Here is a 22,057-nt window from a genome sequence, read left to right as displayed (position 1 = left end):
TTCCAAATTTGCAATGTTTTTAGCTCATATTTATCTAAGGTATTTGTTTAGCTTCTGTGAAAAGTAAATATGTCATTTATTATAGTATGTCATGTTTTTATTAATTTAAAAATTACTATATAAAGATTTTGCTCATTCTTTACATTTTCGTAGAGTTCATTTAAAGGAGAGACAAAAATACTCCACCTGTTCCTGCAGATGAATATTTGGACTTCTTACATATGAATGATGTTGTAGGTAATTGAGACTATACAGACATGAACTATCTTTATCATCCATTATAGAAATGCTAGCTGAGTAAATTTGTGCCCTTGCTATTGAACTAATTTATGGTCTCCTTGACAAGGTATAAGTGTACCAATTTCTGCACACACTAGCTAATACAGTTTTACACACTGACTGGTAATATAAAGCTACTGAATATTTAATATTTAATTTGCATTTTAATTTTTATATGATTAGAAGGATTTATTATCCTTATTTAATAAAATAACTGTTGACCACATGAATGACTATTATTTTCCTTTCTACTTTTGTCTTTATCTCTTACTCTCTCTTAGATGTGACCTGTCTCCTTAGTCAGCTTAAAACTTACAGTCCATCTTTATGGTGGTATCTTTCATACAGTCTCATCAACCTTTTGCAAATTTCTTTTATCCTCCAATTTATTTATTTTTTTTTTTAGTTTGACAAAGTTATTGGTATTTTAGTAAAGACATTCATCTCAGTCATTTCTCTCTCTCATCTTGACCTTAGGTTAATATTTCATTTGGGTCAAGAAAAGAATATGTAGGAGAGGGATGTTATTTTAACAAACAGTAAAATGGACAAAAATGGATAGTTTTCCTACATTAAAGTAAGTTAAAGTCAAATTCAAGTATCTTGATAAAATTAAATCATGTAAGATCTAAGAGTTCTATATACATTTCCATTGTTTTACCTGGGGCTTATTCTAAACTTAAAAGCAAGTGAACAAAGTGTTAGGAATATACAGAGGCTGCTTCTCTGGAGTTATTACCTATGAAAAGAGCTCAGCAAGTAGTTACCACCAATAAAATAGACTGAAGCTGCCTCTAAATTTTAACACTGCAAGAATTTTCAAGGGAATCATTATACAGTATGTTTCTTTTGTTTCTGACTATGCTTTTAAACATGTGTAACTGTCACATTTAAAAAAAGTTCATATACAATACAAAAACAAACACCCTACAAATACACAAATCTAACAAAGTAAATGTGGTGAGAGATTCCAGAAAATATGTTTGAAGATGCATTTTCTTTCCTTCTATTTTCAGTACCGAAAATGTGCTTTTTGAAAGGCCATCATGGGTCAAGATGTATATACTTAAAATAAGCCATGTAGTCTTCTTCACTCTCAGGAATGCTGATAACTCTCACATTAGGCTTCTTCACATAATCCCACATTTCTTGTAGACTCTGGTCTTTACTCTTATTTCTTTGCTCCATCTCTGTGACTGACTTATTTAATTGGAAAGTGTTATCTTCGATTTCTGAGATTCTTTCTTCTGTTTGATCTACCCTGCTCTTGAGACTTTCCACTGTGTTTTGTAGGTCCCTGAAAAAATTCTTCATTTCCAGGAGTTCAGTTTGATTTTTCTTCAATATTTCGATTTCTTTAGTGAATTTTTCTTCCAAGTCTTGGATCTTTTTTGTGGTATGTGCACTGTCTGGAGAATGGACATGCTTGAGGCTCTGACTCAGGGGGATGGGCGGGACATGGTCAATGTATATAACCTGAACTTATGTACCCTCATGACGAGCTGAAATTTAAAAAAAAATAAAAATAAAAAAAATAAACCATATAATTGTGCTTATAAGAAAGCCTGTAGTTAAGTTCAATTCAAATTGGATTTTACAAGTTAGTAATTTAAATGCTTAGACAAAGTTTCAGAAAGTGCATCTTCTCATTTTCAATCTTCGTACAATGTTAAATTTTTTATTGGTGTTTATACCTTTTAAAAAATAAAAACAGCCAGATACTTAAGCAATATGCACATTTAAATTTTTGGTGGTGGTTTGTATTTTAAAAGAAACAGCTTCCTTATGATTTGCCTCAAGTTCTGGTGGAAATGCTTACAGGAACTAGCTAATAAAAACCAGGAGAAGCACTGTTTTACTTTGATAGCAAATTGTTTTTCTTTGAAGAATAGTGAAGAAAGACAAGACCCATTTAAGGTGAAATGAGCTTTTTCAAATACTCAACAGTTTACATAAATATTTATTTATTTTTTCAAAAAGAGCTAAGTGTCTATATCCACTGATAACAATGCAATACCTAGTTTATGTTGACTTGAAACAAAACAAATGCCCATAAGGAAAAGAAAAAGCTGTATTTTAATTTTATCTAAATTTACTTTCAGTCAATAGTTCAGTAATATTCTCTCCCAAAACAATATTTCCTCTCTCTATAAGGCTGTTCCTGGGAGCCAGTTTAGGGAATGAGGGAGTTAAGAGTGTAACTGCTTGCAGTTTTAAATAGTAACTTTTTTCTTCCCTTTCAATGTGCTAATAGTTGTGTCTAAAAAATATGCAGTTATTAAAAATGTACCATTTCTCATTTCTTTATTATCTGTAACCTTTGGAAACTAATCACATGAAACTATAAAATTAGCAAATGTCTTGAAATTTGTATATAAAACATAAATTACTTCGAATTTCAAACTCTCATTTATTAGTGTACCACTCAATCTTAAAACAAAAAAATGAAAAAGAAAAAAAAAAAAGCTGCTCCAAAGATAGTCTTACACCGTTCGTTAAAAAAGGAAACTGTTCTTTTTAACTTTACACTCACCCCATACCCCAATTTCAAAACACATCATTTAATTGTCTTGGTCATGGACATTTCCAAGATGAGATTTTATATTTCATTCCCATAATTCTGGTTATCAGAAAACCCATGCTTTCCTTTATTGAAGGAGTTTGGTCCAGCTGATGTTGGTGTATCCCTTCCATCTTCATTAAAAGCTGCTGCTACTGAAAGAGGTTTTGGAGCAAGAGTTGGAACAGTTTCTTTAGGCTTACTTGATCCAAGTTTGAAGGATATGGCTTATGCTTTCTTTGTCGTTTGACTACCTATGGCAAATCCGAACTTGGAGATCTCTGTAGGCTTTGTTGGGAGGTCTGAAGCTTCTTCTTCAGCTGATCTCTTCTCAGCACTGCGACGGGAACCTTCCCCTCCATTACTGGAAGAAACAGTCTTAGTTTTCACAGGTTTTTCTCTTTCTTCTTCAGGTCCTCCAGGGACTCCAGCTTCCTGCGACTTTTCAGGCTCGTCCTCTCCAGCCTTCACATCCGCCATTTCTATCCTCTAATTTCTTATCCAATTTCTTTTTTTTTTTTTAGCATAACTAACAGACATGATTTAATAGTTATGTATAAAATCTGTATTTATAGAGAATGTGACTTCTTGCCTTATGTCCAGAGAATTTTAACAGAAATAGTTCATATGTTAGGCCCAAGAAAATTTAATACATTCCCCAAAGCAGAAGAGACCACACTCTTAGATTACATGCAATAACTCTAGAAACCCTTTTCAAAAAATAAACATTACAGCAACAAGGAAAACCAAGCATTTAGAAATTAAAACAGCCAAAATAATCTTGCTGAACAACTGTGGAGTCAAAGACAGAAGCAAGTCTTCAGTTATAAAATGCTTGAAAAAATGATAATGACAAAACAACAGGAATCAGAAGTAAATTAAAGTAATAGCATGAATTTCTTTCATTATCAAACAGGAAGAAGGCAATTCAATAAATTTCATTGGAGTTTCCCAGAACTGTGTTTTTTACTTTATTATTTCTAGACTAAGTCTTGGTAATCCCACACACTCTCTCTGTTTTCTTGCCATAACTATGCCATAGACTCTCAAATTTGAATCTCTATTCTAGATCTCCCATTTGAAGTCCAGCTTTCTATTTCCAATAACTTTATTCAGTTCTGCATCTGAGAATCTAATAAACATCTCAGTAATTTAAGACTGGTCTCCTTATCCTATCTACCTCAAAAATTCCCATACCTAACTCATCTGAGAATTAAAACTTTTCACAGCCTAGATCCCCACTCCCTTTTTATCAATTGTCAATAATTCAGACATTGTCCTATCTATTCAAATATTGGCAGGACATTTATCCTCAGCTAACAATTCTCTGGAGACTTCTATTTTTCTAAGAATCCTCACAATGGTCTACAAAGCCCTGAAAAACCTAGTGTACTATTTTTTTTCATTCTTGAATCTGATCTTCTACTTTCTCTCTCTCTCTCTGTCTCTCTCTCTCTCTCTCTCTCTCTCTCTCTCTGGATTACACAACTTTTCTCTGCCTGCCTTGTTGTGCTCAAATGTACAATGGATGCTGCACCTAAAGCACCTTTGTCTGAATAATCCCTTTACCCAGAGTATCCTCCCCACAGGTGTTTGTACAGCCAACTATTTTCCTTTCTTCAATTATCTGTTCAAATGTCACCTGGTTGGAAGGCTTAACTCTCAAAAGTATAATTGCCTAAGAACTCCAAAACCATTTTATTTTGCAGATTTTATATTTTATGTTTTTGTTACATACTATTTTAATTTTAAAATAATACATAGCTCAGTTAATATCTATTGTTTTCCGGTAGAATATCAAATCTCCATGGTCAGGAATTTTGTGTTTTGTTCACTGATGTAGCCCAAGTACCTTGACCAATCACTAGCACATGGTAGGGTATCAATATACAGTGTTGAATAAAAGAGTCCATTTAAGTTAATACCAAATTTTTTTAATTTTGAAAAATTATTTATATATTTTTTATTTGATATTAGGTAGAGAGAAATGGGTGTAAAAATTATAATATTGAATTAGAGGAAAATTAGAAAACCGAATTGGGGAAAATTTGGGCAATTGGAAGACAAGCAAGGACAATTATGAAAGTAACTAGAATGTTAGGAAAATGAACAAAGAAATTTAAAAAATGTGGTATATGGAAATTAAAGAGGTATTGTGGGAAGAATTTAATGGGCTTCTGTAAGCTTTGGCAAATTCAGCAGGTGACAGAACAAAAATATATGATCTTTAAACATTTCATCATAGCAGCCTTCATGTCCTTTTTCCTCAGACTGTAGATTCTGGGTTGGGGAACTACCATGTAGAACACAGACACCAGCAGGTGAAAAACAGAAGGAACGTCTTTGGCTGGCTTCAAGTAGGCTATTGGTGCAGCACCAAAAACAGAATCAGGACAATCAGGTGAGGAACAGAGGTGGAGAAGGCATTGGACTGACCCACAGTAGATGGGATCTGTGTAGAGAAGGCATGAATGTATGACAGTGAAATGGAGATAAAGCAGACAAAGCCCAATGAGGAGGTGATGGCACCTGCTCCAACTTCAGCCAAATACTCATCTGAGCAAAAGAGTCTAAGTAGAAGAAGGATATCACAGAAGAATTAATGCATTAGACTGGATGCCCTGAGGGGCAAAGAGAAGGTTATGGCTGTGTGCAGGATTCCAGAACCCCGCCACTGAACCAAGAATAAGTGGCCATGTTGATGCAGTTACCCCTCTTCATGAAGACCTCATAGTGCAGAGGGTGGAAGATGGCCACATATTGGTCAAAGGACATCACCATCAGCAAGGCAATCTCTGTGCAGGCCAAGAAAACCACAAGGAAGACCTGAAGGATATATCCTTAGAGAGATGGAGCTATTGTTGATCACATTGTTTACAATGGCCTTGGGAATGGTGACCAAGATATAACAGAAGTGTAAGAAGGACATATGTTTCAAAAAGTACATTGGGTTATGGAGACCCTGGTCAAAGGTGGAAAGCATAATTATGAGGAGATTGCCAGTAACAGTCACCAGAAGAACGAGTAAAACCACACACCAGATACCAGCTGTTGCCACCAAATCCCCAGAAAATCTCATGAGCTGGAATGCTGTCACAGATGTGTGATTTGACAGACCTTTTCTAGGATTGGAAAGAAGGATGGTTTTATATGTAGAGCTCCTGGGGTACTAAAAACATTTTTATTGTAACCTCTTATTTCTCTAACCTTAATATGATAGAGTAGTTTGCATCTCTCATTTTCACTATTTTCTGAGGTATGTTAGAGAAAAATCATGGTTATCAATAAAACTAATCATTAAAGTACTAATTGAAGTTTTTATCTCTTTCTTACTCTATAGTTAACATCTCCTGTAAGTACCATCTATTGGCATTTATCATATTCTCCTTGGTTATTTTCCACCATCCCCATGCCCTTCTTAAAAGAAAAAAGAAAACAAATCTGTACCTATTCAGCCAAGAGGGGATAAAGTCTGTTAGAATGATCACCTCAGGGACCAAGTTTATCAAGAAACAGATGTATCTGTTGAGAATGATCTCAATTGACTTAGAGCCACAGTAAAATATAACTAGGTAAATATTCTCATTGTAATCATGAAATAAATACAATAAGTGTGTCTATGAACTTTATTTTATTTATAAGTCTCATGAAAAATGAGAGGAAGGAAAATATCTAGGGTATAAGTCAATACCTTGCCTAATCACTATCAAATGCCTATTCAGTGGATTAGTGGGAGAGTTTATCCTATGTATCTGAAAATTCAAAAATAAGAAGTTTTTTAAAATCTATTATGTTTATAAATGTACAGACAAAAGAATAAAAAAGTTAAGATTGAAAAGCAACAGCAAATAAACACATAAGAACACCAAATACAATCATCAAACCAAAGGAAATATGTTGAAGGAAGGTTATATAGTGATCAAGTGAGGATCATTCCCCTCTGTCTCATTCTCCACCCCCCAACAGACCCTGGTGACCATGTTCAACACCTCTGCCTTCATGGTATTATAAAAATTCTAACTTATATAGATTGAGTATCTGTTTATCTTCAAAATTTAACTTTTAAAAAAATTAGACAAGTCTTGGATAGGCTGTACCCTTTGTCAGTTCTCACAAGTTATTTTTTTTTTCTGCTAATGATTATTGCCAGTATCACTGTCCCCAATATTTGGAAAAATATGGAAATATAAGTAGCACCATAAAAGAAAATTAAGCCAAATATCTATGGGCAGAGTCCAACAGAAGAAAGGTCATGTGAGTGAGTAAACTTCTCCTCCAAATCAACAAGATTCCAAAGATAAGGGACTCAAGCCTCCCTTGGACTTCATCCCTTTTAATTTTTGTGACAAAAAAATGATAGGGGATGAAGAATAAAATTGGAACATGAGTTTAAAACTACATATAAACATAGACTTCTTGGAACCCTGGAGAGGGCCAACTGGGATACAGTGATGAGTAGCCTCAGCAGATCATGAAAGGAGAGAACAAGGATTACTACTCAAGCAGGACTTTGATTAATCTGCTCCTTGGTGACTGCAGCTAGAACACTGGAAATAGTTTCTCTCTCGACTGCTCAGGAGCCCAGGTTTGTAATTCTTAAACAGGTCTCTCTTAGATTACCAGAATAGGAACCTTTAAACAGTCAGCACAGTTAACTTGTTAGTGTTTCCTTAGTGTTTACTACAACTGACTGCACTGGCCCCAGTAATTTCTTCTCTTTTTATTCCAAATTGTATATAAGAAAACTTTTTTTAAATGTCAAAAATGAAAAAGTATATACAATAAAACAAAATAACCCCTTAAAATCACAAACTATAAAGAATGGCATAAAAGAGTTCCAGAACTAAGAACACGCATATATTTTATATTGATAATAATTTATGATTTATATTTACCTAGAAAAATTAATCCATGAAAAATCAAAACCTTCCTATAATCTATATACAATAGATATGCCTAAATAAGAATGATGCAGAAATTTAAGGTTAAAATATGGGAAAGTAACAACATGAGAGTATGACATAATAGCTGATGGCTCGCAATTACATAGTGTTTTTTATCTTATCTGTATTTGTATGTATGCTTATAATACTGATTATCTGTGCAAGTACATATGCATATGGTACAAATCTATCTTTCATCTTTCCATTTGTTTATTTATCAATATATCTATTAATGTCAAACTCTATGCCCTGATATGAGATGAAACCCTAAATGACACATTTCTGATTACTGGTGAAACCAACACAGACACTCCTTAGTTAAGCCATATCTGGTTTACTTGCTGTGTTGTACCAAGGAAATACTTGCAATCTATTCCACACATGAGAAAATCAGAAATACTGTTCAGATCAGAGCCAGCTGAAAATTTCTGCGTCACATAATCCTCATTAAAAGTCTACTGCAAAATTTTAGTGGACAGCATATAGTGAGGTGGACATCTGATCTCCCTTGACAAGACAGCGTCTCCGGAAGTTGGGTGTTCTAAGTTCAAGGATGAAGCATGTCAGAATGTGAGGTGGTCTTTTATTATGCAGGGATGCACTTGACATTTTATTTTCTGTCTCTCTCCTCTCCTAGGTCTCATTCATCCCACATGTCTGCTAAACTATGTATATTTTTATTCAAACTCTTTTTTTATGATTAAATAATGTCTATTGCTATGTCTTTGAGTTTCTTCTGATTCTAATCTGCTAATAAGCTTAAAATACCATTTTTAAATTTTATCATCTTTCTATTTGTATCTTTCTTATAATTTTCATTTCTATGCTAAACGATCACATCTATTCATATATTATGATAATATTTTTCTATAGTACCATAAACATATTTATAATAGCCACGTTATTTTCTTCTTTTCTCTTGCTGCTTTCAAAACTCTCTTTGTCTTTTACCTTTGAAAGTTTTATTATAATATATCTTGTGTTTGTCTTATTTTGGTTGAAGCTGATTTGTGTCATTCCTTCCCCAGCTGGATTTTTAGATGCTTCTCCAGGTTTGGGAAATATTCTGCTATTATTTCTTTAAATAAGCTTTCTACACTTTTGTCTTCTTCTGCTACCTTCTGAACAGTGGTGACCTGAGTATTTGCTCCTTTGATGTTGCCTCATAGATTTCATAAGCTTTGTTTCTTTTCATTCCTTTTTCTTCTTCTCCTATTACTGTATATTTTGAAATAGCTTGTCTTTGAGTTCACTGACTATTTTCTTCATCATGATCAAGTCTTCTATTAATTATCACTACTGCATTTTTTTATTTCAGCATATTATGGGGGTACAAAAGTTTAGGTTATGTATATTGCCCATGCCCCCACCCCCGAGTAAGAGCTTCAAGAGTCTTCATTCCCCAGAGAGTGTGCATCGCACTCATTATGTAGGTATACACCCATCCCCTCCCCCACCCCACATCTGCCCGACACCCAATTGGTGTTATTCCCAAATGTGCACTTAGGTGATGATGAGGGAAACCAATCTGCTGGTGAGTACATGTGGTGCTTATTTTTCCATTCTTGGGATACTTCACTTAGTAGAATGGGTTCCAACTCTGTCCAGGAGAACATAAGAGATTCTATATCACCATTATTTCTTATAACTGAGTAATACTCCATGGTATACATGTTGGCTTGGATGCGGAGAGATAGGAACACTCATACACTGCTGGTGGGACTGCAAACTAGTGCAACCCCTGTGGAAAGCAATATGGAGATACCTTAAGCATATACAAGTAGACCTACCATTTGATCCAGCAATCCCATTATTGGGCATCTACCCAAAAGAACAAAAGACATTCTATCAAAAAGACATCTGCACCTGAATGTTTATAGCAGCACAATTCACAATTGCAAAAATGTGGAAACAACCCAAATGCCCATCAGTATATGAGTGGATTAGTAAAATGTGGTATATGTATGCTGCATTTTTTATTTCGTTTCTTGTGTTTTTCAGCTCCAGGATGTGTTTGATATTTTTTTAATTCAGAATATTATGGAAGTACAAACATTTTCCGTACATATGATGCATTTGCCTCACCCAAGCCAGAACTACAAGCATGTCCTTACCCCATACAGAGCACTCTGCTTCCATTAGCTGTGGGTTTACTCTCCCCCCTCCCCCCACCCTCGAAACCTCCTTAGCTCCCCCACCTGACCAGCACCCCCTGAGTATTACTACCATGTGAACACATTACTGCTAATCAGTTACTGCCAATTTGATGGTGAGTACATGTGGTGCGTGTTTTTCCATCCTTGTGATACCTCACTTCAAAGGATGGGCTCAAGCTCTATCCAGGATAACATAAGAAGTGCTAGTTCACCATTGTTTTTTGTAGTTGAATAGTATTCCCTGGTGTATATATATATATATATATATATATATATATATATATATATATATACCACATTTTATTAATCCACTCATGTATTGATAGGTACTTCGGTTGTTTCCACATCTTTGCAATTGTGAATTGTGTTGCTATAAACATTTGAATTCAGGTGCTTTTATCATAGAATTTCTTTTTTTCCTTTGGATAGATGCCTAGTAGTGGGATTGCTGGATCAAATGGTATTTCTATTTTTAGCTCTTTGAGGTATCTCCAAATTACTTTATACAGGGGTTGTACTAATTTGCAATCCCACCAGCAGTGTACAAATGTTCCAATCTCTCCACATACATGCCAGCATTTGTTGTTTTGGGACTTTTGGATAAAGGCCATTTTCACTGGAGTTAGGTGATATCTCATTGTAGTTTTGATTTTCATTTCCCTAATGATTACAGATGTTGAGCACTTTTTTTATATGTTTGCTGCCCATTAGTCTGTCTTCCTTTGAAAAGTTTCTGTTCATGCCCTTTGCCCATTTATTGATGGGGTTGTTTGTTTTTTTCTTGTTTATTTTCTTAAGTTCTATATACATTCTTATAAGCCCTTTATTGGATATGTAGAAAGCAAGTATTTTCTCCCATTTTGTAGATTGTCTATTTGCTCTAAAGCTAGTTGCCTTGGCTGGACAGAAGCTTTTTAATTTGATCAGGTTTCATTTGTTTATTTTTGTTGCTGCTGTGATTGCTTTAGGGGTCTTCTTCATAAATTCTTTACCTAGGCTGATGTCTATAAGTGTCTTCCCAACCTTTTCTTCCAGAATTCTTAAGGTTTTGTGCCTTAGGTTTAAGACTGCTATCTACCATGAGCTGATTTTTATCAGAGGTAGGTATACAGTTTCAATCTTCTGCATGTGGATATCCAGTTTTCCCAGCACCACTTGTTGAATAGAGATTCTTTTCCCCAATGTATATTTTTGTCTCCTTTGTCGAAGATTAGATGAAAATATGAGGATGGTTTTATATCTGGGATCTCTGTCCCATTCCAAAGGTCTATAACTCTGTTCTTGTGCCAGGACCATGCTCTTTCAGTTACTATAGCCTTATAATGAAGTTTGAAGGCTGGCAGAGTGATGCCTCCAATTTGTTCTTTTTGCTTAAGATTGCTTTGGCTATGTGAGGTCTTCTCTGGTTCCAGATGAAGAATAGGATTATTTTTTCTAAATTGGTAAAGAATGATGGTGGTGTTTTGATAGAGATTGCATTAATTCTATAGATCACTTTAGGTAGAGTGGACAGCTTAACAATATTTATTCTACCAATGCATGAGCATGGTAGGGATTTCCACCTGTTTACATCTTCTACTATTTCTTTTATCAGTGTTTCATAGTTCTAGCTATATATGTCTCTCACCTCCTTTGTTAAATATATCCCTAAATATTTAATTTTCTTTGATGATATTATGAAAGGTGTTGTGTCTTTGATTTCATTTTCAGCTTGACTATTATTGGCATATATGAATACCACTGATTTGTATGCATTAATTTTGTACCCTGAGACATTACTGAATTTTTTTTATCAATGCCAGGAGTCTCTTGGTTGAATCTTTGGGATTTTCTATATATAATATCATAGTGTCAGCAAACAGAGAGAGTTTGACCTCTTCTGCTCCCATTTAGGCACCCTTAATTCCCCTCTCTTAACTAATTCCTCTGGCAAGGAGTTCCAGCCCTATGGTGAATAGAAGTGGAGATAGTGAACAACATTGTATAGTTCCCGTACAAAGTGGGAATGCTTTCAAGTTATCCCCATTCAATATGATATTGGCTGTGGGTTTATCATATATGGCCCTAATAATTTTAAGGAATGTCCCTTCTATGCCTATTTTGTAAAGAGTTTTTATCATAAAACTCTTTTGCTGGATTTTGTCAAATGCTTTTTCTGTGTCTATTGAGAGAATTATATGGTCTTTGTTCTTGCTTTAATTATGTAGTGAATTGCATTTATAGATTTGCATATATTGTTTTTTTTGTTGTTTTTGTGATAACCTTTTATTTATACAGAATTATAAATTACAAACTATTATTTTGCTCAAACCTTTTAACCACCACATGAGGCACACACGCTAGAGGGTATTAGCTCCATTTCACAGGCAAGAATGGAAATACTGTTCCCATATTTATATAAGACAGCTGGGATTTAAGCCCTGAGTTTCCATTCTCACAACACCTTTTTTCTCATGACTCTGTGATACATCATTTTAAAGTAATCTGATTTCACAATGCTTTAAAACATAAGAGTAACATCTATAACATCTATTGCTGGCAGGTTAACTCTGGAGCCAACCAACCTAATTAATTACCTCATAACCTGGCACATTTCGGGCACTGTTATACCTCTAACTTAATTTCACAGCTATATTTGAGGGCCCCATGAGCCAAAATTGCAGCAAAGCTGACCTGAAAGGACCAGAACACAATGGTCATGCCTATTTCCAAATTTAACCTAGGCCTGGCACATCCTCATTATCGAGGCAACCAAGTGAAGGCCCGCTTAGAAGTGGACACAGATGAAAAAACACAAAGAGTATCAGACTGACTTCTTTAAAGTTAACATGCTCAGAAAGCCTATTGCTGGTGTCTACATTACCATCAGGACAAAGGGCAATACTTCAGAATATGCAAGATAAAGGTCAATTAAGCTGCCTGCCAGATGCCCAAAAAGCCAAATAGCGCTAACCTCATCCATGCCAAACCAAGAAAATGGTTCATTCCTTCCTAATCCTGGTTTTAAGGAGAAGATCATCACAGAAACCATGAAATTCCATCCTCAACCCGAGGGGGAGGGGGAGGAATGGTGGGCATTTCCCAGACTTCAAGGTGCAGGGGCAATAGTCTGCCACTGTGAAGGGAGGGGAAAAGGTATCTTGATCAGCTTTGGTCTTCCGCAAGACAATGGAACCAGAGACTAGCAAGATCAGGGCTTGGGTGACCAATCCTGGGAAAAGCAGGACTTCCTCACATGAAGCGCAAAGGTCCCTGGGGAGAAGAGTCTATGAACACCCTAAAATTGTAAGCAAAATTTTGAGTATATGCATGTACCGGTCAAAGTGGTCCTTCATCCTCAAATCCTGAACTAGAGAAAGGGACTAAACCAGTTGCAGAGTAGGATACAAAAGCCACCAGATGCACTTAGAGCCAGCCAAGTCTGAGAGTTCTCAAAGCCATCACTGAAAACTTGGAACATGGATTCAAAAAAACAACCGAGCACTTGTTTTTGCATTCTCCTTTCTAATTGTATTTCAAGTCTTTTCAAAACAAAACCCTGGGAATACCCAGATTCAAGTATGCCCCTGGGCTTGGTCCACAGTTGCAGGAGTCTTAGGGATCCTCATACACATGCTTGAGTCATTCATTCACCAACATTTAACCGCAGGATAGAAGATCTGACAAAGCAGGACTCCTTTCTCCATGGCATGTGATTTCAGAGGTGGCAGCAGCCAAAGTGGAAAACACTGGAATTTTTCCTTGGAACTGGACTGTGATGAGATGTTCCTGCCATGAGTATAACCGACTGTCTTTTTCCTGACCCTTCCCTTCGTTTTTGAAGATAGAGCAGAAAATAATCTTCTCTGAAGATACTTGATAATTCCAAAACCCAAAAACACATGCTCCCAATGCACTGTGCTTTCAGATATTCGGGGTCTAGTTCAGCTGGTGGATGAGCTGATTGATGCGTTCACCTCGATAGCCAGGTGAGCCCATGTCCTTGAGGAAGCCCACTTTATTCTTGGTAGCATGACGGGCCACTGAGAGTTGGAAAGGACGCAAGAACCATGAGATCTCCTGGAAATGCTTCCCCGGGAAGGCAATTTCATGGATGAGGTCTTCCAAGCAAATGACACCAAACTTCCCCAGGTGCTCTTCGATCACTGTGTTATCTGTCAGAGGGATGGTCTTATTCTTCACCTTGGCTTGTCCACGTTTCAAAATGAGTTCACGGACAGACTTCAGATTTGGAAATCCCCAGGTCACATAAGGTTCCACCATACGCAGCAATTTTAGGCTCTGCGGCGTGACTCTAACAAAGACGCCACTGAAAATTTTCTTTAGGCGAAGTCTTGCAATGGTCTTTTGCACCAGTGAACTCACCCCATTAATCCTTTGGATGCGTACAACAAAGGCCAAGGAGTGTTTATCTGGCAATTCCAAGGCATGAGGTTTCACTTCTAGTCGTCTGAGACGCACCCTGTCACGTTGCTGCCACCAGGAATCATGCAGAAATGATTCCAGTCGCTTAAACCTGGGCCCTTTTCCTTTCCTCTGCTCTTTCTTTGCCAAAAGTGCTTGCTTTGCCTGGGTGGCTTTGAGGGCTTGGTAAGCCTTCCTCTTTTTCAGGAGATTTTCTGGAACCAAAGGGATTTTTTTCCTTTCCTCTTGCTCCGCCATCTTTCTAGGGTTGCAGCTACTGATCTAGATTTGCATATATTGAACCAGCCTTGCATCTCTGGGATAAAGCCCAACTGGTCATAATGAATTATTTTTTTGATTCATTGTTGAATTTGGTTTGCTAAGATTTTGTTGAGGATTTCTGCTTCTATATTCACAAGGGATATTGGTCTGTAGTTTTATTTTTTTGTTCTGTCCCTTCCTGGCTTTAGTATCAAGGTGATATAGGCTTCATAGAATGAGTTGTGGAGGATACTATCCTTCTCAGTGGTTTGGAATAATTTCTTCAGTAGGTTTAAAGAAATGTGAACCCATCTGGTCCATCACTTTTTTTTATTGGAAGATGTTTTATTGCTGCTTCAATTTCTGTGCTCGATATTGGTCTGTTCAGGAATTCTATTTCCTCCTGAATGAGCTTAGAAAGGTTGTGTGTTTCCTAGAATTTGTCCATTTCCTTCACATTTTTTAGTTTTTGAGCATATCAATTTTTATATTATTCAAAGATAATGTTTTCCATTTCTGTGATGTCTCTAGTGACCTCTCCTTCTTCATTTCTGATTGAGTTTATTAAAGTCCTTTCCTTTCTAGTTCTTCTCAATCTAGCAAGAGGGCTTCCAGTGTTGTTTATCTTTTTGAAAAACCAACTTTTGATTTTAATGATCTTCTGTATAGATCATTTCTTCTCAATTTCACTTAGTTCTGCTCTGATCTTCGTTATTTGTTTTCTTCTGCTAGGTTTAGAATTAATTTGTTCTTTCTTTTCTAGTTCCCTGAGATAGTTTATTAGTTTGTTGATTTTTGAGCTTTCTGTCTTTTGGGTGTGACCATTTAATCATATTAGTTTTTCTTTCAGGAATGCTTTTGCTATATCCCACTGATTTTGATAACTTGTGTCCACCTAGTGGCCTAATGGATAAGATATTGGCCTCCTAGATTTTCATATTGTTACTATTGTCCTTTTATTTCAACTTGAAGAATGCCATTTAGTATTTAAGTCTAGTCTCATGGTGATGGACTTCCTCAGCTTCTATTTTTTATTTTATTTTATTATTTTATTTTTGTTAATGTCTTTATATCTTTTTTTGTTTCTGAAAGACAGTTTTGAAGAACGTAGAATAATATACTAATCTTGGTTCATTTTTTTAATACTTTGAATATGTCATCTGACTTTCTCCTGAATTTCAAGGATTCTGTTAAAGAGTCCACTGATACCCTTGCCAGACATACTTTATGCATAACAAGTTTCTTCTCTCCTGCTGAAGTCTTTGACTTCTGACAATCTGATTATGATGTGTCTTGGAATTTTTTTTTATTTATTTATTTTTATTTCAGCTTATCATCATGGGGGGTACAAAAGTTCAGGCCACATACACTGCCCATGTCCTGCCCATCCCCCCGAATCAGAAATTCAAGCGTGTCCATTCCCCCAGATAGTGCGTATTGCACTCATCATGTAGTTATACCCCCATGTCCTCCCCCCAAGCCCCATCCCCCCAAGTCAGAACATTCAAGAGTGACTATTCCCCAGATGGTGCACAATTCACTCATCATGTAGTTATACACTCATCCCCTCTGCCCACCCCCATCCCCCCGAGTCAGAACATTGAAACGTGACCATACTCCAGACAGTGCGCAACACACTCATCATGTAGATATGCACCTATCCCCTCTCCCCATCCCCCCCTGACAGTCCAATACCCAGTTGGTATTACTCCCAAATGTGCATTTAGGTGATGATCAGGGAAACCAATTGCTGATGAGTACATGTGGTGCTAGTTTTTCAATTCTTGGGATACTTCACTTAATAGAATGGGTTCCAACTCTCTCCAGGAGAACAAAAGGGACTCTATATCATCGTTATTTCTTATAGCTGAGTAATACTCCATGGTATACATATACCACAATTTAATACTCCATTCATGAATTGGTGGGCATTTGGGTTGTTTCCACATCTTTTCAATTGTGAATTGTGCTGCTATAAACATTTGGGTACAAGTGTCTTCTTTATAGAATGACATTTGTTCCTCAGGGTAGATGCCCAATAATGGGATTGCTGCATTGAATGGTAGGTCTACTTGAATCTGTTTAAGGTATCTCCATAATACTTTCCATAGAGGTTGCACTAGTTTGCAGTCCCACCAGCAGTGTATGAGTGTTCCTGTCTTTCCACATCCACACCAACATGTGTTGTTTTGGGACTTTTCAATAAAGGCCATTCTCACTGGAGTTAAGTGATATCTCATTGTGGTTTTGATTTGCATTTCCCTGATGATTAGGGATGTTGAGAATTTTTTCATATGTTTGTTAGCCATTCTTATATGTTCTTTTGAAAAATTGCTATTCATGTTGTTTGCCCACTTTCTGATAGCGTTGTTTGATTTTTTCTTACTGACTTTCCTGGGTAATAAATAGATTCTTGTTTCAGTCCTTTATCTGATGTGTAGTATGCGAAGATTTTTTCCAATTCTGTAGATTGTCTGTTTATTCTCGTGACTGTTTCTTTGGCTGTGCAGAAGCTTTTTAATTTAATCAGGTGCCATTCATTTATTTTTGTTGTTGCAGTGATTGCCTTAGGGGTCTTCTTCATAAATTCTTTACCTAGGCCAATTTCTTAAAGAGTATTTCCTACATTCTCTTCTAGATTTTTAATCATTTCACACGGAAGGTTTCAGTCTGTTATCCACTGTGATTTGATTTTTGTGAGAGGTGAAAGCTGTGGATCCTGTTTCAGTGTTCTGCATGTGACTATCCAATTTTCCCAGCACCATTTATTGAATAAGGATTCTTTTCCCCAGAGTACGTTTTTGTCTGCTTTGTCAAAGATTCAATGGCTATATCAGGATGCTTTTATTTTTGGATTTTCTGTTCTGTTCTACTGGTATGTGTCCCTGCACTTGTGCCAATACCAAGCAGTTTCAATAATCACATCCTTGTAGTATAGTTTGAAGTCTGGCAAATTAATACCTCCCATTTTGTTTTTGTTACTTAAAATTGCTTTTGCTAAATGGGGTCTTCTCTGGTTTCATACAAAGCATAAAATTATTTTTTTCTATATCTGTGAAAAATGATGTTGGTAATTTAATAGGAATTGCATTGAATCTGTAGATCACTTTGGGTACTATAGACATTTTAACAATGTTGATTCTTCTGATCTGCGAGCATACTACGGTTTTCCACCTATTTACATGCTCTGCAATTTCCTTTCTCAGTGTTTCATAATTCTCACTATAGAGGTCCTTTACCTCTTTAGTTAAATACATTCCTAGGTATTTTATTTTCCTTGTTGCTATTTTGAAGGCTATTGAGTCCTTAATTTGGTTCTCCGTTTGACTGTTATTGGCATATATGAATGCCTCTGATTTGTGTGCATTGATCTTGTAACCTGAGACTTTACTGAATTCATTGATCAATTCCAGGAGCCTCTTGGTTGAATCCTTTGGGTTTCTAGATATAACATTATATCATCAACAAAGAGTGAGAGTTTGATCTCTTCTTTCCCTATTTGGACTCCCTTGATTCTGCTCTCTTGCCTGAGAGCTCTCGTAAGGACTTCCAATACTATGTTGAAAAGTAATGGGGACAGTGGGCAGCCTTGTCTGGTTCCAGTTCTGAGTGGGAATGCTTTCAATTTTTCCCCGTTCAGTATGATGTTGGCTGTGGGTTTGTCATATATGGCTTGTATCATTTTTAGGTAGGTCCCATCTATGCCTATTTTTTTAAGTGTTCTTATCATAAAATGGTGTTGAATTTTGTCAAATGCTTTTTCTGCATCTATTGAGAGGATCATATGCTCTTTATTTTTGCTTCTAATTATGTGGTGAGTTATATTTACATGTTTGAGTATGCTAAACCATCCCTGCATCTCTGGGATGGAGCCCACTTGGCTGTGATGGATTATTTTTTTGATAAGCACTTGGATTCGATTTGCTAGGATTTTATTGAGAATCTTTGCATCTATATTCGTAAGAGATATTGGTCTGTAGTTTTCTTTTTATGTATCATCCTTTTCTGGTTTTGGTATCAATGTTATGTTGGCTTGGTAAAACATATTGGGGAGAATTCCATCCTTCTCAATATTGGAGAATAGTTTATGTAGGATGGGCACCAATTCTTCTTAGTAGGTGTGGTAAAATCCGGGTGTGTACCCACCTGGACCGGGGATTTTCCTTTTGGGAAGGTTTTTTATTGCTGTTTTGATTTCAGTTCTTGATATTGGTCTATTCAGAAATTCTATATCTTCCTGGTTAAGCCTGGGAAGGCTATGTGTTTCTAAAAATTTATCCATTTCCTCCACATTTTCCAGTTTGTGTGCATAAAGATTTTTGTAGAATTCATAGATGATATCATGTATCTCTGTGCCATCAGTTGTGATTTCTCTTTTCCTGTTTCTGATGGAGGTTATTAGCGATTTTTCTTTTCTGCTCTTGGTTAGCCTAGCAAGAGGTGTGTCTATTTTGTTTATCTTTTCAAAGAAGCAACTTTTTGCTTTATTAATTTTCCTTATGGTATTTTTGTTGTCCTTTTCATTTAATTCTGATGTGATCTTAATAATTTCTCTCCTTTTGCTGGGTTTGGGGTCGGTCTGTTCTTCCTTCTCCAGCTCTTTGAGTCTATTCATTAGGTTGTCTATTTGTAAGTTTTCTGTCTTTTTGATATAGACATTTATGGAAATGAATTTTCCCCTCAGTACTGCTTTAGCTGTGTCCCATAGATTTTTATAAGTTGTGTCTCCTTTGTCATTTAATTCAAAGAATCTTTTGATTTCCATCTTGATTTCTTCATTTATAAAATAATCATTCAGGAGAAGGTTGTTTAACTTCCATGACTTTGAATAGGATTGAGAATTTCTGTTAGAGTTAATTTCTACTTTTATTCCACTGTGATCTGAGAAAATGCATGGTATGATTTCTATGTTTTTAAAATTTTTAAGGCATACTCTATGTCCTAGGATTTGGTGAGTCTTAGAGAATGTCCCATGAGATGATGAGAAGAATGTATATTCAGTGGATTTTGGGTAGAATGTCCTGTAGATGTCAGTCAGGCCCATTTGCCCTAGCATTATGTTTAAGTCCATTATTTCTTTATTTATTTTCTGTTTGGAGGGTCTGTCCTGTACTGTCAGTGGGGTGTTAAAGTCTCCAGCTATTACAGTATTGTTCTCTATCATTTGGTTCAGATCAAGTAGGGTTTGCCTTATGAATCTGGGTGTGCCTAACTTGGGTGCATATATATTAAGTATAGTTATGTCTTCTTGTTGAATTGTGCCTTTCACCAGTATATAGTAACCATTTTTATCTTTTATTACTTTTTTTGGTTTAAAAACTAAGTTATTGGAAATTAAAACTACCACGCCAGCTTTCTTTTGGCTACCGTTTGCTTGAAATATCTATTTCCATCCTTTTATTTTCAGACTAAATGCATCTTTGCAAGTTAGATGAGTTTCCTGAAGACAGCAGATACTTGGTTTGTGTTTTTTTATCCATTGGGCCAGTCTATGTCTCTTGAGTGGGGAGTTCAAGCCATTCACATTTATTGAGAGAACTGATAAGTGGGACAGAATTCTGTTCATCTTGTTGGGTAGAACTTCATTGCTATGTTTTCTCTCTTCAGCCATTGTGGTAGCTGGGATTTGATGTTTAGTTCTTGAGTGGTTTTCCATTCATGGGTCTTTCTTGTGCTGGTCTGTGTGTAACTCTCTTTTCAATACTTCTTGGAGGGCTGGTCTTGTTTGGTGAATTCCCTCAGTCCTTGTTTATCTGAGAATGTCTTAATTTCCCCTTTGTATAGAAAACTTAGCTTAGCTGGGTACAAGATTCTTGGCTGGGCATTATTCTGTTTCAGAAGAGTGAGAATGGAGCCCCAATTTCTTCTTGCTTGTAAGATTTCAGTTGAGAAATCTGGAGTAGTTCTGATGGGCTTTCCTTTGTATGTTACTTGTTTCTTTCTCCTTACAGCTAGAAGAAGGGTCTCTTTAGTGCATATTTTGGTCAGTCTGATGACTGCATGGCATACTGTTTTCCTATTTGCTATGAATCTCCCAGGGGTTCCTTGAGCTTCTTGAACCTGTATATGTAGAATTTTAGCAAGGCCTGGGATATTTTCCTCAATTATGTGATCCAAGCCTTGCTTATTGTCTTCTTCACCCTCAGGACTGCCGATAACTCTCACGTTAGGCTTCTTTACATAATCCCACATTTCTTGTAGACTCTCATCATTTCTCTTATTTCTTTGTTCTATCTCTGTGACTGACTTATATAATTGGAAAGGGTTACCTTTGATCTCTGAGATTCTTTCTTCTGTTTAATCTACCCTGCTCTTGAGACTTTCCACTGTGTTTTGTAGCTCCCTGAATAAATTCTTCATTTCCAGGGGTTCAGTTTGGTTTTTCTTTAATATTTCGATCTCTTTAGTGAGTTTTTTTTCCAAATCCTGGATTTTTCTTGTGTGTGTGTGTGTGTGTGTGTGTGTGTGTGTGTGTGTGTGTGTGTGTGTGGTTTCTTTGTGTTGGTTATCCATTTTTTCTTGTATATTATTCAGCTTCTTTATAATCCATAATTCAAATTCTTCCTTTGACATGTTGGTATTTTGAATCTGGTTTGTATCAATTGGTAGAGAGCTGGTATTCCTCTCTGGTGGCAGAAATTTCCATTTGATTCTTTATAGTCCCCGTGTTATTTCGCTGAGCCCTTCCCATCTGGAACAATCATTAGATCTCTTCTTACTGATTTAGACTAGATAACAGCACGCCTTGTACTCTGTTCTCAGGCTGTGAAGTAATCTAGGTATGTTGCCTCCCTTGTCACTAGGGGGAGACTGTTGCGTATTGTTTACAGTTTTTTCTACCTCAGTTGGGGGGCTGCTCCTGATGGGTCCAGCCCCAGAGGATTGGTTTGACCTAAGACCAGTTTGATGAGTTAAGTCACTGTGTGTGGACTTTCAGTTAGCAGCCAGAATTCACATTGGTTTCAGGCAAAAAGGCTCTCTCTCTCTCTTTTTTTTTTTTTTTTTTTGGCTCTTCCTCTCCCTCCAGGGGTGGTTTCTGCCTCTTTCTGCAGGAAAGACACTGGCTAAAGGGGAGGGCGCGGTGCCCTTGCTCGCCCAGTGCCCCAGGTGCTGCAACTCCCATGGGCAAAGTTCTACCCACCCCCCTGCAATGTTCCCAAGGTCCAGGCTCCACACTCTCACGACTGAGGAGGCACTCAGTTTTCACACAAGTGCTGGGCTCCTAGAGAGGGTCCATGGACTAGGAGAGGGAGTCGCCCAGGGAGCCGCCCAGCACCCTATGGCTCAACAGCAGCTAGGCTGTGGATCCCAAGATGGCAACTGCCTGCCAGCAGATTGCCAGCGCTGGGGGTGAATGTTCAGGGTCTGGCAGGCACCAGAGCTGGGGGCCTGGCGAGCTCAGGAGCCCACAGTAGCTCCCTGGCTTGAGGGCCGCCAAATAAAATCTGTAATTT

At 36.8% G+C, this 22,057-nt stretch overlaps 1 protein-coding gene and 1 pseudogene across 1 annotated transcript; both read right to left on the bottom strand.

Moving 5' to 3' along the window:
• Positions 1 to 2,927: 2,927 nt before the first annotated feature.
• Positions 2,928 to 3,319, bottom strand: LOC123640724 (annotated as a pseudogene).
• A 10,191-nt stretch (positions 3,320 to 13,510) lies between these two features.
• Positions 13,511 to 14,619, bottom strand: LOC123640723 (60S ribosomal protein L7-like 1). Its single transcript, XM_045555289.1, has one exon. It carries the CDS (start codon positions 14,598 to 14,600, stop codon positions 13,857 to 13,859), a length of 744 nt encoding a protein of 247 aa, XP_045411245.1. The 5' UTR covers positions 14,601 to 14,619; the 3' UTR covers positions 13,511 to 13,856.
• Between the last annotated feature and the right edge of the window lie 7,438 nt (positions 14,620 to 22,057).

Source organism: Lemur catta, chromosome 6 (assembly GCF_020740605.2).
Source record: "Lemur catta isolate mLemCat1 chromosome 6, mLemCat1.pri, whole genome shotgun sequence".
NCBI classification, from domain to species: Eukaryota; Metazoa; Chordata; class Mammalia; order Primates; family Lemuridae; genus Lemur; species Lemur catta.
Note: the sequence above shows the minus strand (reverse complement) of the source record. Positions and strands in the feature narration are given on the sequence as shown.

What these genes read in the sequence shown, in the direction of transcription:
- LOC123640723 (XM_045555289.1), bottom strand. Translation starts at nt 14,600, where the DNA reads ATGGCGGAGCAAGAGGAAAGGAAAAAAATCCCTTTGGTTCCAGAAAAT.